Consider the following 17,429-nt stretch of genomic DNA (forward strand, 5'->3'; position numbering starts at 1 on the left):
AGGTCTGGTTTGTATTCTGAAGCCTTGGTTTTCTGCTTGTCACTTACCATCCACTGGTGAGGGCTGAATTTACTGTTTAATTTGCAGCCATCAAGAATGGAAATGCTAACTAACCTACCCATACTAAGCGAAACACAGTAGTACCTTGGAAATCGAACGGAATCCGTTCCGGAAGTCCGTTCTACTTCCAAAACATTCGAAAACCAAAGCGTGGCTTCCGATTGGCTACAGGAAGCTCTTGCAGCCTGGGCAGAAGACAGAACAGAAAGGCGCCGAGAGACTGTCTGATTACCTTGAGATCGAAGGAGGAAAGAGACAGAATTTTAAGACTGCATTTTGAAAAGGCCTTACAAATTGGGAACTCACCGATACAGATCTTCAAAGACATTCCTAAACACATTTTGGACTTGAGAGCTTTTTATAAAGACTTGGTTTACTTGTTGAAGAAGAACACCATTCTCTTCAGGTGGGAATTTCCACAGGGACTGTCTTTTGACTATAGGGGCAAGAAGGTGAAAATAAAGACGGTACAGGATAAAGACAGGTTCCTGCAAAGAAATCAAGAAGATCTACAGAAAGGAACTGTAGACCCAATTGCTGAGCAAAAGAGTGCAATAGACATCCTGAATCTTTCGTTTGGACAGAATCTTCCACCACCAACAGAGGAGGAACAACAACTGGGAGCTGTTGGAGGAATACCAGAAAAATAACAAGATGGCCCTGCAATTCCTTAGTTGGAATTGTAATGGGATGAACAGTCCTTTGAAGAGACGACAAGTATTCCATATTTTGTATAGAGAACAACTGGACTTGATTTGTTTACAGGAAACCCATATAACCAGAGCACATAGGAGACTGCTTATGAATAAAAAATTGGGACAAGAATTTATTTCGTCGGACAAAGTGAAAAAAAGAGGAGTTGTGATTTATGTAAAAGAGAAGTGGGCCCCAAAAATGATGTTCAAAGATGAACAAGGAAGATATTTGGCGGTGGAGATCCAGGTACAAGGAGAAAAATTTTTGATAATTGGGATCTATGCACCAAATGAAGGTAAAGCAGAATTCTTCAAAAAACTTCATGAAACTTTGACGGATTATTTGGAATACAATATGATAATCATGGGAGATATGAATGGTGTAGTTTCTACAAATATGGATAAGACACAAAGATTGACACTTACTAAAGAAGGGAGACTCCCCAAGACTTTTTTCGAAATGACTGACAATATGGACTTAATAGACATTTGGAGAACAAGGAACCCTCTTGAAAGAGAGGGAACCTTTTTCTCCCATGCAAAGATGACCTGGACCAGAATCGACCAAATATGGGTTACTAGTGGAATGGCTCCGAAGATTAAGAAGGTAGAAATCTGCCCAAAAACCTGTTCCGACCATAACGCCGTGAAGATGGAAATGAAATTTACAACAACTGGTCAGTTTAGATGGAGAATGAATGACACCCTGTTTCGAGATAGAGAGATCCACATGAAGGCCCAAAAAACTCTAAAGGACTATTTTGAAATTAATCTAAAGGGCGATGTGGAGAAAAGAGTGATCTGGGACGCAAGCAAAGCTGTGATGCGAGGATTTTTGATTCAACAAAATTCAATAAAGAAGAGAAAACAGATTGAGAAAAAGGAAAAATTTTTGGAAAAGATAAAAGAAGGAGAGAAAAAATTAAGATCAAAACCAAAGTCCCAGGAGATTTTGAGAGAGATTAAATTGTATCAAACGCAATATATGGAATTGATGAACCAAGAGATAGAATGGAAAATAAAGCAAATGAAGCAAAAGACATTTGAGTCGGCAGACAAATGTGGTAAACTTCTGGCATGGCAACTTAAGAAAAGACAGAAATTAAATACAGTCACAAGCCTAGAAGTGGATGGAAAAAATATATCTAAACCCAACGAGATAAGAAATTGTTTTGTGAGTTATTTTAAAAAACTTTATTCCCAAGTATTACAAAATGAAGAGGACATAGATAAATTCCTTAATAAATATGGATTACAAAAGATCTCTCATCATAGCAAGGTGGATCTAAACCAGAGAATAACAGAACAAGAGATAGAGGGGGCCATTCAGGACATGCAATTGGGCAAATCTCCAGGGCCAGACGGACTGACTTCCAGATATTACAAATCTTTAAAGGAATGGTTGATACAACCGTTAAAGGAGGTGTGTAACGAGATCCTAGAGGGAAAAAAGGCACCCGAATCGTGGAAAGAAGCATACATTTCACTCATACCAAAGACAGAGACTGAAAAGACTCAACTGAAGAACTACCGCCCAATTTTGTTATTGAATGTGGATTACAAAATCTTTGCAGACATTTTAGCAAAAAGATTTAAAAGAGTATTGATGGAGAAGATTCACAGAGACCAAGCAGGCTTTCTCCCAAAAAGACACCTCTCAGACAATGTTAGGAACATAATAGATATTTTGGAAAAGTTAGAGGTGAACATAAATACTAAAGCAGTTTTGATATTTGTGGATGCGGAGAAAGCCTTTGACAATATTTCGTGGAGTTTTATGAAAAAGAATCTTCATGGGATGGGGGTAGGACAAGGATTTGAGAATGGTATGGGTGCAATATATTCCGAACAAAAAGCTAAGCTGATTGTAAACAATGTAATAACTGAGGAACTTAAGATAGAAAAAGGAACACGACAGGGGTGCCCAATTTCCCCATTGCTTTTTATTTCGGTCCTGGAGGTGTTGCTGAACATGATTAGAGATGACCAGCAAGTCAAAGGTGTAATGGTCGGAACCAAACACTATAAGTTAAGAGCATTCGCAGATGACCTTGTATTGACCTTGCAGGAGCCAAACACTAGTACAAAAAGAGTGTTGGAAATAATCCAACAATTTGGACAGGTAGCTGGATTTAAATTGAATAAACAAAAAACTAAAGTCTTAGGGAAAAACCTAACAGATATGGAAAAGAATAAGTTTCAAGAAGAGACAGGTCTGACGGTGGTTAAGAAGGTGAAATACCTAGGGGTTAATTTAACATCTAAAAACTTGAATTTGTATAAGGACAATTATGAAAAATGTTGGTCAGAAATTAAAAAAGATCTAGAAATATGGTCAAATTTGAGATTGTCAATGTTAGGCCGAATTGCAGGGATTAAGATGAATGTATTGCCTAGAATGTTATTTTTATTTCAAACTTTGCAGATTATTGACAAGATGGACTGTTTCAAGAGGTGGCAGAAAGACATTGCGAAATTTGTCTGGCAGGGCAAAAAGCCCAGAATAAAATATAAAATATTAACAGATGCAAAAGAAAGAGGGGGATTTGCCCTGCCGGACTTAAAATTGTATTATGAAGCAGCAGCATTCTGCTGGCTGAAAGAGTGGATGCTCCTCGAGAATACAGATATCTTGGACTTAGAAGGTTTCAATAATGCATTTGGATGGCATGCATATCTATGGTATGACAAAATCAAAGTGCATAGTGCCTTTAAAAATCATATTGTAAGGAAAGCATTGTTTAATGTTTGGATGAGATATAAAGATCTGTTGGAAAACAAAACCCCTAGATGGTTGTCACCCTTAGAGGCTAAGGCCCACAAGAAAGTTAATATGGAGGTCGGATGGCCAAAGTATTGTGAGATCTTAGAACAGGATGGAGAGAAACTGAAATTAAAGAGCCATGAAAAACTAAAACCCAAAGTACAAGATTGGCTCCACTATTATCAAATAATGGAGGTTTTCAAACAAGACAGGAAAATTGGCTTCCAGGTGGAAAAATCAAAACTTGAGACAGAATTGTTAGAACCCAATACTAAGAATTTGTCAAGAATGTATAACTTGCTGTTGAAATGGAATACACAAGATGAAGCAGTTAAATCAGCTATGATTAAGTGGGCACAGGACATTGGTCATAATATTATGTCTGCTGACTGGGAAAGGTTGTGGAACACCGGTATTAAATTTACGGCATGTAGTGCCTTAAAGGAAAATGTGATGAAAATGGTCTATAGGTGGTACATGACCCCAGTTAAGCTAGCAAAAATTTACCATTTGCCTGATAACAAATGTTGGAAATGTAAGGAAACTGAAGGTACTTTTTATCACCTTTGGTGGACATGCCCGAAGATTAAGGCTTTCTGGGAGATGATATATAATGAAATGAAAAAGGTATTTAAATATACCTTTCTTAAGAAACCAGAGGCCTTTCTCCTGGGCATTGTCGGCCAATTGGTGCCAAAAAAGGATAGAACTTTTTTTATGTATGCAACAACAGCAGCAAGAATACTGATTGCAAAGTATTGGAAGACACAAGATCTACCCACCTTGGAGGAATGGCAGATGAAAGTGATTGACTACATGACATTGGCGGAAATGACGAGCAGAATTCGTGACCAGGGAAAGGAGGCTGCGGAAGAAGACTGGAAGAAATTTAAGATCTATCTTAAGAACTATTACAAACTTGATGAAGTTTAGATTGTCGAGATTTTACAGAAAGAAAGGGTTGCAGTAATATAAGAATAGATCAAGAAAGGACTATGAGGAACCAGGATGGGAAAAAATATTTATAAGTTGCTATAAAATTTGGACATGAGGATGCAGAAAGGGGAGGTATGGGGAAGTCCGAGGAAAGAAGTTTATGAAAGGATATTTTGAAATTATATTTCTTTGTTTGTCTGTTTTTCTTTTATGTTTGTTTGTTATAAAAACTTTTGTAAAACTAATAAAAATTTTATAAAAAAAAAAAAAGGAAGCTCTTGCAGCCAATTGGAAGCCGCAGAAGTCCTGTCGGACTTTCGGCTTTCAAAAATAGTTCACAAACCGGAACAGCCACTTTCGGGTTTGCAGCGTTTGGGAGCCAAAACGTCCGAGAACTAAGCTGTTCGAAAACCAAGGTACGACTGCACCCAGCAATGCATTCCCGTTTATGGAAGAATAGATCTGATGTATCCAGTGTGTAAAAAGGCGACATCCGGCACATAGCCACCCCAGTTACTACATATGGAGATAAGAGGGCTAATGCTGCCATGCGAGATTTCACAGGAGAGGTGTATCCACTGACACTCCAATAATGTTCTGGTTCTTAACCCCCAATTCACCCCCCTCCCACAAACACCATCTGCACTTAAAGACAAAAAACCCACCAACACAAATGCTTGCTTGATGGTTAAAAAAATTCTGGGTTTTTATTGGTTTTGCTAGACAATACTAAAAAAAAAAATCCCTCCATTCTGAAAGGCAGGGCTTGAATTATTTAAATTTTGATCCATTTGTTTAAAAAAACAAAACAAAAAAGAGGGAAGGGGGAAAGAGATCATGGCAAAAAAAAAAAATCATTTGTAAGTTCACCTTTATGCCCTTGGTTCAAGAGTTATTTACTTTCGAGAACATATTTCTAAGGCAAGGGTGTTTATGAAGGACAGTGAGAGCAGCCAGACTGAGAGACAAATCTAAAACTGGGATTTTTGAGGTTAAAGTCGATAGGAAAACTCCAGAATGCGTTATAGCAATATGGTTTGAATGCGTACAATAGAATTTAACACCTCTTGAAAAGCAGGCAGTATTCTGCAAATAGTTACTGCACTACTCACAGGGGTGAGGCGAATCGTTACCCCACCTGCCCCCCAAAGTAGCAGCATACCAGCATATTTGAATCCTCCACACAAAACCGCTTCTGCTCCTGATCTCAATTAGAGTCAAAACTGAGGGGCGACAGCAGACAGCCATTTTCACAGTGGCACTTAACAGCTCCACATCGCTGCAAGGATTCAAATATCACATGGCAATGCCACAAGGGAAATTGATTCGGTAGGAGCACCCAACCTGCACCAGTCAAATCCAAAAGGATTCACTTAACTATGCTGCACGGTAGCATGGTAAAAGATCCCAGGGAGGCTGACTGTTTCCTAAATGGGAATATTTAAGACCAGAGCAAGGAACCTGTGGCTCTCCCAAGATTTATCGGACTCCCAATTCCCATCATCACACCCAGCCAGCATGGCCAATGGGAGCTGTAGTTCCAACAGCATCCGGAGGACTAGAAATTCCCCAGCCAGGATTTAAGAGGAAAGAGCCAGTTCAATTAGACTGGGGCTGAGAGCTGCCATGTGTGGACTCGGCCCACACCCCTCAAGTGCCTCTCCAGCCCTTGGTTGGGCCGCAAGGGTGCCAAACACGCACCATCACCCATAAGCTCTACCAAAGTCATTTTTACCTACGGAGCGCCAGGGATGGTTTTGGAACTGCCAAAGGAACTGCCCACGAAAATGGCATTATCTGATCTCCCAATTGCCACACCCTTCGGGAAGACTAAAACAACCCCAACAGTTCTACCATATGGTGGTGTTGGTCAGGGACAGTGCTGCCCCGGTGGTATCACTAGAGGCCGTGTATGGAAAGATAACATACAAGCTCAGCTAGTGACGAGACCATGAGGAGGAAGCCTGCGACTCAAGTGCATGCCCTCCAAAGAGTATATAGCCTGCTGAAGCCCTCACTTCAGCATACATCTGATTTCCAGAGTTACACATACGAACGCTGACAATGAAAGGCTTGATTGTTCAGCATGGAGATATGTGTGGGGTTGTTTTTTTTTTTTCTGCCATGATCCCAGTTCAGAGTACTGCAAGAAGCAGAAAATATTTAAAGGACATTTTATATATATATATATTTATTATATATATACTTCGAGATAAGAAAAATAAGGCTAATTCAAGCCTTGCCCTGTGCAAACAAAAACCAAATGAGAGATCGCCACTCACACAAAGGTCCCGATTACATTACCACAGTCAGCTTGTTATTTCCTGTTTTCTCTATTATTATTTTTTAATAGGACAACTGGGGAGCTGAATTCTCAGGAGGAAGAGGGGCGGTATGGAATTGATTTCAGTTAAGCTATATATAAAAAAAATGACCTGGGAGGGAGAAAAATCTCAAATACAAGACGGCTGACTGTTCTAGGGTTTGCGGGGAGGAACTGGGTGGGCAAAAAAGTAAAGAGTCTGTTAGTCAAGTAATGAATGAGTTTTTAAATTATTCTCTTGTTTTTTTGAAGTCTAAAGTTCAGAAGCTGTGGGTCCCATCATTACAGGGCCGTCACAAAATAGAAGTGGACCCCCCCGCCCTCCCCCGACCTCATTTTGAAGAAGTCTGTGTCATCTGCTGCTGCGTGTTGGAAGGGCTCCCCCAACCCCCAACCCCCCGCAGGAGCAATCTGTAGCAACCAGGAAGGGCAGGTGGGACTCAGGACGAGAGGGCGCTTTCCTTCTGTGTTGGCTGGACTTGTGAACGCTGCATCACCTTTTGGCTTTCGACATCTCTAAAATGTTTCTCAACCTGGATGGAGAAGGAGGCAAGGGCGTTAGTGCTCGCCAGACGCAGCAGGCCCCATATCAAGAAACCTAATGGTGGATGACCTTAGCTGAACCGCAGGCTATGGCCGGATTTACAAGGTAGCCATAGCCAATAGCCAACGACGACTCTTCTTCCCACAACTGCACTAACAGCAGAGACCAAAGCTTTTAATTCCACCCAGGGCCAGAGCGTACGTTCCTCCCCACTCCACACGGGCAAAAGTGCATTCTGGGAATGCGCGCACACACATGCACACAAAGGTGCCAATATGATGTTGTCGCTGTCCGAAGTTAACTTGAATGGAACACACTGGAAATCCAACTTTTACCACAATGGAAATTCCATTCTGTTTTACGGACAGAATCAATAGTCTAGGTTTTAAACCACTCTCCATCTCACCAAAGAAACAGCACACAATTGGGACAAAATGATATCTTTAGCCAAACAAAACCTAGCAGCGAATGCTGAAGGCAGGTGGGAGGCCTGGGCAATTCAGCGCAGAGTATGGATGCTGGTACAACTTGAGTCATACCTCTTTTGAGTCATACCTCTTTCCTCCTGCCCTCCCACAGTCCACAGGCATCGGTCTACTTACTATTTTGCGTACATGACTTAGGGCACTCCCCTCTTTGCCTTTACAGTTTTCCACTTGGTATGGAGGGGCAATGACAACTTCTTCCATCACGACTATATTCTTCTCTTGCCATTTACAATCTTTAATACTGCAGGAAGCAACAGAGGGTTCAATTTTTACCAACAACAAGAACAACACACACAAAAACTTAAGTTACTGAAAAGCAAAACTACAAAGAAGGAAGCAGGAGGTGGTTAAGAGCTGCCATGCAGCTACCCCAATGCCTTCCTCTTTAGCATTATTGTAGTACCAGTCCCATGGTGACCACTGCGCAGAAATGGGTGCTTGAACAGGTCATGGTTTACATTAATATAAGAACGCCGGAGAAGGCAGTGGGAGACCATGAGACTTTATAAACAGAGGGAATGGGGCCAGGACAAAATACTAAAGAAATCAGGCTGTGGTAGACCACAAAAGGATCCTGCAAATGTGGATTTCAAAGAGTAGAGTACAACATCCCTAATCCACCAGTCTTAAAAGCACTTCATTTCCTATAGTCCAGGGGTCAGCAAACTTTTTCAGCAGGGGGCCGGTCCACTGTCCCTCAGACCTTGGGGGGGGTGGACGGACTATAAAAGGACACATTCTACTCATGTAAAAACACACTGATTCCCGGACCGTCCGTGGGCCAGATTTAGAAAGCAATTGGGTCAGATCCAGCCCCCGGGCCTTAGTTTGCCTACCCATGCTATAGTCCATTGCTGCTCCAAGGTCTAAGTGCCATGTTCAGATGGCAAGGGAGCAAAGAAGAGTTTCTCAGACAAGACTCCAGAGTCCAAGACTGTGCATCTTTTGCCATTATACAAACAATAGGTTTAGGATGCTGTTGGGAGGCCCAACAACCCATTTTTGTCCCTGCTTAGTCAAAACATTACTCCACCCCTGGCATCACGTCCCTAGGCTGGTTCCATCCTGAATTCCACACACTGAGTTCAGGCATATGATATGGATACACAAGCAGCTGTTTGTGCACAGCAGCTCCTCTGACATCTGCAGTCATTGCAAAGATGTCAGGCAGAATGGCTGGCCAAGGGGTGAAGTGCCAGGGCAACACACCAACCCAGACCTGCTTCACCATGCAAGTGTCCTACACCCGGGTAACACATAAATAGGGATAGGAAATTACTTCTCTGGTGATCAGTCCACAGCTTTGTTCAGCAGTTATTAGCACTCAATTTGCCAAAGCTTCCTCCTGCCAGCAGGGGAATGTTGTTTACTTGAAATCATTTATGTGAACTTATTTCAAGGACTGTCAGCAGAAAGAAACTGATTATCGCCAGACATATCATTCCACGACTAAGGAAAATTTAAAAAAACAACAAGCGGGTTTCCAGACCAATCCGCAACAAACTGAATAACTCAATTTGCAGCAAGCATTTAATATAATAAGCAAAGCTGAAAAAGCGCCCATATTTCCTTTCCAGGTTTATAGCCTCAATTAACTGATTTTTTTTAAAAAAAGCTCGTATTCCAAGTCGGTGTTTCAAAATATGGTAGACTAGTCTAAGCAATCCTCTTTCTCCCAATCAACTGAACGGCAATATTGCATTAGCTGATATACAACGTCTGCAGAGTTGCATTATTTTACTCAAAACTTTGCAGAGCTACAGCGATTAGACCATATTAAATTATTCTAGGGGGGGAAAGGAAGTGTTTAAGGTATTTTAACTACAAACTGTTTTATAAACAGTTATAAAACCTTCACTGGTAATACATTTCAATAACTTTTCAGAACTTATCGCACATGAGGAGGTGTCTAGAAACTGAGCCCTTTTTCTAGCATGGCCTCTGTTATGATTAAGCTGCAATTCTAGAAGCCTGTCAGACAGGAAGGTGTATTTTGGAATCTATGATAAATAAGCATGGTACTTAGGAATATTGATAATGCTATTCATCAGGTTACAGCTGGTTCTTGCATTTTACTGCTTAATGGAAAAGCATTCTTACTGAATCCACCAACTGTTTTACCATACTCAGTGATCTATCTTTCACTGAATTCCAATGAATTAGCGAGCCTTATTTATTAACATGTATTAAACTGCATTATTTACATGCACAGCAGATTCTAAACACAGCATCTGTATATGTAAATACATTAAAAAGTGCACGTGAAAAGTTTTCATGAGTGTGTTATTACGCTGTGTATCACACTGTGTATCACTCTTATACGCTTTTTGCAATACAGGAAACCCACCCACCCCTCCAAAAAAACAAGAATGATTTCTGCTCACTGGGTTACATTTTGTAGCGGGGGTTTACACCTAAGTCATGCAGATCAAGATGTTAGACACAACGCTTTTCATTAGCGAAGAACTATAAGCTTCATAGAGCGCTATTCAGACCATCCATGTATCAAGACAAATGCAACAGCTGGTCAAATTTCATATTATCATCCTCCCTAGAAGACTCTTTTCAGTGTTCAAGTATCCTTATTGGTCTAGAGCAGTGTTTCTCAAACTTGGGTCCCCAGTTGTTTTTGGACTACAGGTCCCATCATCCCTGCCCACTGGCCCTGCTAGCTAGGAATGATGGAAGCTGTAGTCCCAAAACAGCTGGAGACCCAAATCTATTAGTCTTCTTGGGACCCCCGATGCAAGCCACGTGAGCCAGGACCATGTGTATGTTGCATTAAAAGGACAATCTACACTACAGTAATCAAAGTTATTTGCACTCTGAATAAACATTCTGCTTTGACCGGCCACAGGCAAGCAGGTTTTCAAAGAATTTAAAAAGTAAGGAAAACATGGGGGGGGGGACTTCCATTACCATCTGGTAGAACCACATAACTTGGCAAGGGGTGGATGCATTCGACAGCGATTTCTGCATTTAGTAATTGGATTCAGGTCCCTGCCCCTCCCCAGCTGCCTTCTAACTCCACATTTTTCCTTCCCATCCCTAATACTTACGTCTTGTGTATAGTCTGGAAAAGCTGCTGTCCTTCCAATGAGACCCCGGCACTAATTGCATATGCCTGGCTCAGCTTTTCTTCCTTCTCCATCCGTGCTTTGTTCGCAAGCTGGAAAGGAGATATCAGAAATGCAGAGATCTTAATCTTGGATCCCAAATGGCTGAAGACACTCAAAGCATTAAATAGAGTTCTATTTGAAGGAAAACAATTTTTGCATGACAGGGGATGCAACATATTCGATCTCATGAGCAGACACACCCCAGCTACTAGAATACCCTGCCCTCAATGATGCAAAGCACACAGTAGCTCTATGTCAGGCACCCCCAAACTCTGCCCTCCAGATGTTTTGGGACTACAACTCCCACCATCCCTAGCTAACAGGACCAGTGGTCAGGGATGGTGGGAATTGTAGTCCCAAAACATCTGGAGGGCCGAGTTTGGGGATGCCTGCTCTATGGAAATCACAACCTTTGGAAGTAATTAGATTTTTATTAGAGAAAGAAGAGGAACTGGGTAAACACAATCCATTACACTACACTGTAGTGCAATTTGTGGTAGAACTTGGGTTATGAACTAACCTGAAATACATACAGTCGTGCCTTGGTTTTTGAACAGCTTAGTTCCTGAACGTTTTGGTTCCCAAATGTCGTAAATTGTTATGATTTGCGGATTATTTTTGGAAGCCAAACATCCAACAAGGCTTCTGCAGTTTCTGATTGGCTGCAGGAGCTTCCTGCAGCCAATCAGAAGCCGCAATTTGATTTTCGAACGTTTTGGAAGTTGAACGGATTTAATATCTTAATTACTTAATATCCCCAAGTATAGAGAATATACTTTAAGTTTGCATATTCTGTTTTTTGAACAACTCGTGCCAGTGATGAGGAATCCTCCATAATGGGGGCAGAGGTTTTCCTCCCAACAGATGCAAGAGCCAGGATGGGCAAACACACTTAGCAAAATTATAACACTACACAGACAAGTCTGAAAGGCAGTAAGCAGATATTATTGGGGGGTGGGTGGGAGAGAAAGTATTCCAGCATGATACAGCACCCATTTTGTTTGGTTTTATGTGATGCCCTAACTCACTCCTCTTTTTGGAAGGCCAAATGGCTTTGCTCTTAAGCCAATGTGCTATTTCTACTCTCATGATACTACAGTCCATTGCCTTTTAAACTGTGTACGGCGAGGAGATTTACATTCATGAGAGTGAGCAAGATACACAGGTATGGGAGCCTTCTTTCAACCTTCCACATTCCAGCCCTAAATAAGCCATGTGTAGCCGGGCAAGACTTGGGGAACCTCTAGCCACTACAGAAAACCGGAGTCTCTTCTCATGGCTCTTGCAATTCTTTTTTCAGTTGCTTCCACACCAAGGTAACCAGAGCTGGGAGTTTGTAAGGGAGAGTGAAGAGGCTCAATACTGGGTCACCTTGCAGCAGACAATCTTACAGGGGTGGAGATGGGGTGCTAAGAAAGAAACAGTAACTACAATCTTGTAGATGTGAGGCTGCCCATGATGGGGATACAGGTAGATGAGAAACCTAACTAAAGGCATCAGCTAAACCAGATACAGCTCTCCAATGTTTCCAAACTTAAGTTCACCATTGCTTAAAGCAAGGGCTGTCTTATTTAATTTTCCTTTCACTGTAACCAATTACAGACACTCCCTTGACAATTCTGAACTCTCTTAAAAAAAATGTTTGAAATAGTATAAAAAGGGGCATATGGATGGGCTCATTGCACCAACCAAAGGACCTCAATATGGCTAACCATGCCATCCTGAAATTCACAAAGCAGCCAGCTTGGTTAAATAAATAGAGAATGTCATGCTGTTAAAGGTGTTAAACATGCTCCAGTACTCTAATTGGCAGGAAAACCTACCTCCAAAAAGGATTCTTACCTTGCTAACATTGAGAGAAGCTAAAGGTGGGGGGGTTTCTGTACGGTCATTAATTATTTTCACATCTGAAACGTACTGTAAGTTTATAAGCAAGATATCTGCGTGGTTAGGTTTGCCACTTGACGAAGGGCATTCTGGAGGAAAAGATCGTTAAGGAAACAAATCCAAAAAATATATAATTCAACAGCTCAAAGAACAAATACCATTTGAAGGAAGAGTGTTTACACATGTAATGCCTAATTGCAAAGATCCACTTCCAAGGATGTTTGTAGTCCCTGCATGAGTTTCATGCATGAAGTTTATGGCCAGCTGCTCTACAGGTTGCAGTTGTTGTAAACTTTCTGTGCAACAATATAAGGAGCATGTTACAATAGGTAACATATTACTGTAACAAGTTACCACAAAGCAACATTATTCTGTCTACAGAACCACCAGGGAAGGGCTGGCTCACTCCAAATTCATGACGAATTTACATCCCACGGATGTGAACACAAAACTAAACATAGGAACAGGTAAAATATGAATGTTCAAAGTACTGGGCACTTTTTTTTAGGCACCCAGAAGACCGCTGGTATTAGTTGCTTTTGCAGCTTGCTAGTCTCGCCATTCAATCTGCCCAGAGATATACTGGTGCAAATGGCTTTCGGATGTTTTTATTTGCACGGCTGCAGTCAAATAACCCAGAACACGCATGGCAGTGTTACTTATAAGGCAGACCCCTGCTGCATTCAGGACACAGACCTTTCTAGTCCAGCATGCCATTTCCCACAGTGGCTCAACAGATGCCTACACAAAGCCCACAAACAGGACAGGAAGGCAACAGTTCTCTCCCACCCTTATTCCCCAGAAACCAATACTGAAAATCATGTTGCCTCTGAATGATTCCACTTCACTGGGTGACCCTGGGTGTAATATACAGCCATTAAGATTAGTAGCCACTGATGGGCTTACCCATCATGAAACTGTCCAACCTTGTTTTAAAGCCAAGCTGGAAGTTACCACATTTTGTGTTAGAGACTTCTTTAGTTAACTATGCACTGTGCAAAATAGTCCTTCCTTTGCTCTGTCCAAAGCCTCAACTTTCCATTGGATGACGGCAGGTTCTCCTATTACGGGGCAAGGTGAAAACCTTTTTCATACCTGCCTTTCTCAGACCACATAGAATTTTATAAACCCAACTTCTAGAAACACAGGACGTATGCCAAGCTCAAAGCATGGACACTTAACTGGGTTCTCAACAACAGACACATATGAGGCACCCTGCCCTGGCACATGCCATCCCTGGGAGGACCCATCAATTTGCAAAGCGATGGATTCTTGCAATTAGGAAGCAACAAAAGCTTAAGTACCTGAGCCCAATATGCTTTATAGCCCAGGAATCTACTTTAGGTACAATGGCCCAATGCCCATGCAAACAAAATTGAGAGTGTTACATATTGCCTCTCCCCATTTCTAGCTCAAATTCCCCTGCCTGCCTTAACCATGTGGCCAAGTAGTACATCTGCATTTATATTAACTACAGTCAACAACTGGTGACAATGAAACACATAACTACAGTTAAATCAGGGCTTGAGAGCGAGGGGAAGCATCCAATCACCCTTTCATGTCTGAATGGTCACAATGGACTTCTAATATGCAAGGAAAACATTCCCCACTTACACCCCCCTTACCGCCAGCATGGAGAAAGAAGCTACATGGATCTTAACATTTCCCAGGGATGCTATCCAAAACCAAAGATCTAAAAATCCCCCAATAAACATGTTCAGCAACACAATCCAGCATCAAAACTTCCTCCCTGCCCCCAGGTACATCAAGTTCAACAAATCCTTATCTCGGTTCCAGAGACATTTTTTTGGGCCAACTACATTTTAGGCCCAATTTATTGTTGATGCCTGAATGTGCTCAACACAGACCCCAGGGGCTTTGTAAGGAACACATCAACCCTTCTTCAGCACTAACCTTATCTCAACTGGCATCACTGTGGGCAGTTAATACATACACCAAGTCTAATAAGCATGTTTGTAGCATACACATTCATTACTTTAGGACAGCCATGTTAAGTATTTTAGATTAACCTTCACATGTGCAAGTCGTTGTCTATCATAGAAAAGGTTCATTTCATTTAAAACACCACGTTTTTCAGTGGGTTCAGGCCGCAAATTCAGGCTATACTACCCACCAAGTGTTGAGAAATCACCTGAAGCACATGCCTCCATGCGGCAGCCCTGAGTCAAGTTCAGAGGGGCTTTCCCCATCTTTCATTATATGGGGATCTTCCAACACTTGGGTCACTAAAAATCCTGCCCTGGCCTCTTTTTCTACACACCAAAAAGCTGTTTTCTGACACATCCCACCACCCACCCCAGCTCCAATTCCCACTTCAGCCTTCCTCCTCTCAATAAGGCCGCCAACAGCTTTCATTTTCGCTCATGCCCAGCAGCACCCTTTTAAGTTTCCCTTTCCTAGATTTCACCTAGCAAGCTTCCCTAATCCTCCACTGGAAAAACAAACAAAACAGGATTATTCCCCACCTCCCTTCAGTCTCGAGGTCCCTGTGGCTCACGAGAGGCAAGATATACCCTCCAGGCAGCAAAATATACCCATATCTCTTTAGATCTATCTAATATAACACACACACATATATATAAACACACACACGCATACACTCCCTTTTTTGCTAACAAGTACCCCCCCAAAAAAATTCTATTTCTCTCCCCGCCCCCCCCCAAAAAAACCACGCCGCCGGTTTCCCTCCGTCTCTTGGTTCGCTACACCGACACCCCCCCCCAGCCAAACCTCAGCCTTCCCAAACACAACCCCCCCCCGACTCCCCCAGATCAGGCCGACCGAGGAAACCTCACGTGCCTCCTCCCTCCCCGCGAACATCCACCAGCCCCATTTCCCTTAGCGCCAGGCCAGGGCCCCGGCAACCAGCCCTCGCCATGCCGCCACCCGGCCCCCCCTTCCCACCACTTCCACGCAAGCAGCAGGATACTGAGCGCCAGCATCTTGCTGGTGTAGTCGAAGGCCACCACCTCGCCCTGCAGCCGCTGCTCCTGGCAAGTCTGGCACGACACCTGGCTGCCCACACTGAAGTACTCGCCCGGGGCCGCCATCTTGTTTCAGGCCCAGGCTGCTGCGGTGGAGGCGGCGGCGGCACCCTTCGCGCCCCCGCTGCGCCTCAGCAGCCTCTGCCGAGGGGGTGGGAACTGGAGGGAAAGGAGGGAGGCGGGCGCGGGGGGGGGAAGGGGGCGCCGAGACTCCACCCGGCGCGCCAAGCCGGGCCCAGGGCGCCTGCTCGCCTCCTTTCAGCCCGCCTGGCTGGGTCAGCCTAGGCGGAAAAAAAAAAGGAGGCGGAGGAGGAGGAGGGAAGACGAGGAGTGGCCAAGGCGACGGAGGCCCCGCCTGTGCGTCGGTCGGTCGGACCCCTCCTCCCGCACACATACACGCACGCGACGTCACCGCGTAAAGGGAAGGCGATTGGCTGGTCACGGAGAGGGGCGGGGAGGTACCGCCAACGTTCGGGAGAGGGGAGACGGAGTAGAACTCGAGCTGTGCGTGCGTGGGTGGCTGGCGGGGCGGGGCGACGTCAGGAGGGCGGGGGGAGGAGGAGAAGGCCCTAGGCAATGGTAGAATCGGGAGAGGGGTACACCCAAGGGTCATCTAGTCCAACCCCGCCGTGCAATAGCGCGGCTTTGGGTCCCGGGGTTGCGTGCGGGTTGCTCAGGAGGTGCGTGAGGAGGTGGAGCTGGGTTAGGAGCGCGGTGGCCCACGCTGAGGTCAGAGCCAGGATTTATGCTGCAGGTTGAGGAGCTTTAGTTAAGTATTTTGTATTTATTTATTTACTTGATTTAGGGGAGGCAGCTAAACAAGCTATAGCTTAGGGTCCCACCCTCTTGCCCCCCCCCAAATAATTTAAAGGGGGGACTGGATGTACATTTCCAAAATATAAGATAAAAAAGAAATCAAATAAAACCTACATACAGCAACAGTATTTTGTGTTGTGTAGGCTCCTGTGATGTAAGTAATGGACCCCGCCTGCTGGCCTGCTCCCTAAAGTATCACTGGTTTGCTCATTTCTATATATAAGGTGCCTACATTCTACATGGACTGGTTGTAACAATTACTAAAATACATATTGTGTTATGTGCAAATGGCTTTAGATACCCAGTACGTTTCCGAGCACAATTCAAAGTGTTGGTGCTGACCTTTAAAGCCCTAAAGGGCCTTGGCCGGTATACCTGAAGGAGCGTCTCCACCCCCATCGTTCTGCCCGGACACAGAGATCTAGCACCAAGGGCCTTCTGGCGGTTCCCTCGCTGTGAGAAGTGAGGTTACAGGGAACCAGGCAGAGGGCCTTCTCGGTAGTGGCACCCGCCCTGTGGAATGCCCTCCCATTCGATGTCAAGGAAATAAGCAGCTACCTTATCTTTAAAAGACATCTGAAGGCAGCCCTGTTTAGGGAAGTTTTTTATATTTAATGCTGTATTGTTTTTAACACTCGATTGGGAGCCACCCAGAGTGGCTGGGGAAACTCAGCCAGATGAGCGGGGTATAAATAATAAATTATTATTATTATTATTATTAGGTCCATAAGTTACCATATAGCATATATTCAACACAAAAAACAGCAACAATTTGTTTGTTTTGTTTAATTA

At 43.4% G+C, this 17,429-nt stretch overlaps 1 protein-coding gene across 1 annotated transcript; it reads right to left on the reverse strand.

Moving 5' to 3' along the window:
- Positions 1-5,136: 5,136 nt before the first annotated feature.
- Positions 5,137-16,138, reverse strand: LSM12 (LSM12 homolog). The gene is made up of 5 exons (XM_082194552.1): positions 15,767-16,138; positions 12,772-12,905; positions 10,870-10,979; positions 7,925-8,051; positions 5,137-7,311 (listed from the first exon to the last, which is right to left on the reverse strand). The coding sequence occupies exons 1-5, from the start codon at positions 15,885-15,887 to the stop codon at positions 7,219-7,221; spliced, it is 585 nt and encodes a 194-aa protein (XP_082050678.1). The 5' UTR covers positions 15,888-16,138; the 3' UTR covers positions 5,137-7,218.
- Between the last annotated feature and the right edge of the window lie 1,291 nt (positions 16,139-17,429).

This window comes from Podarcis vaucheri, assembly GCF_965113315.1.
Source record: "Podarcis vaucheri genome assembly, chromosome: 13".
Taxonomy (NCBI): Eukaryota; Metazoa; Chordata; class Lepidosauria; order Squamata; family Lacertidae; genus Podarcis; species Podarcis vaucheri.

Excerpts from the sequence above, each read along its gene's own strand:
- LSM12 (XM_082194552.1), bottom strand. The coding sequence starts at position 15,887 with ATGGCGGCCCCGGGCGAGTACTTCAGTGTGGGCAGCCAGGTGTCGTGC. Across the intron at positions 12,906-15,766 it reads CAGCAAGATGCTGGCGCTCA|AATGCCCTTCGTCAAGTGGC; the intron begins GTATCCTGCTGC and ends CTTTTCCTCCAG. Across the intron at positions 8,052-10,869 it reads TTCCAGACTATACACAAGAC|TATTAAAGATTGTAAATGGC; the intron begins GTAAGTATTAGG and ends TGCTTCCTGCAG.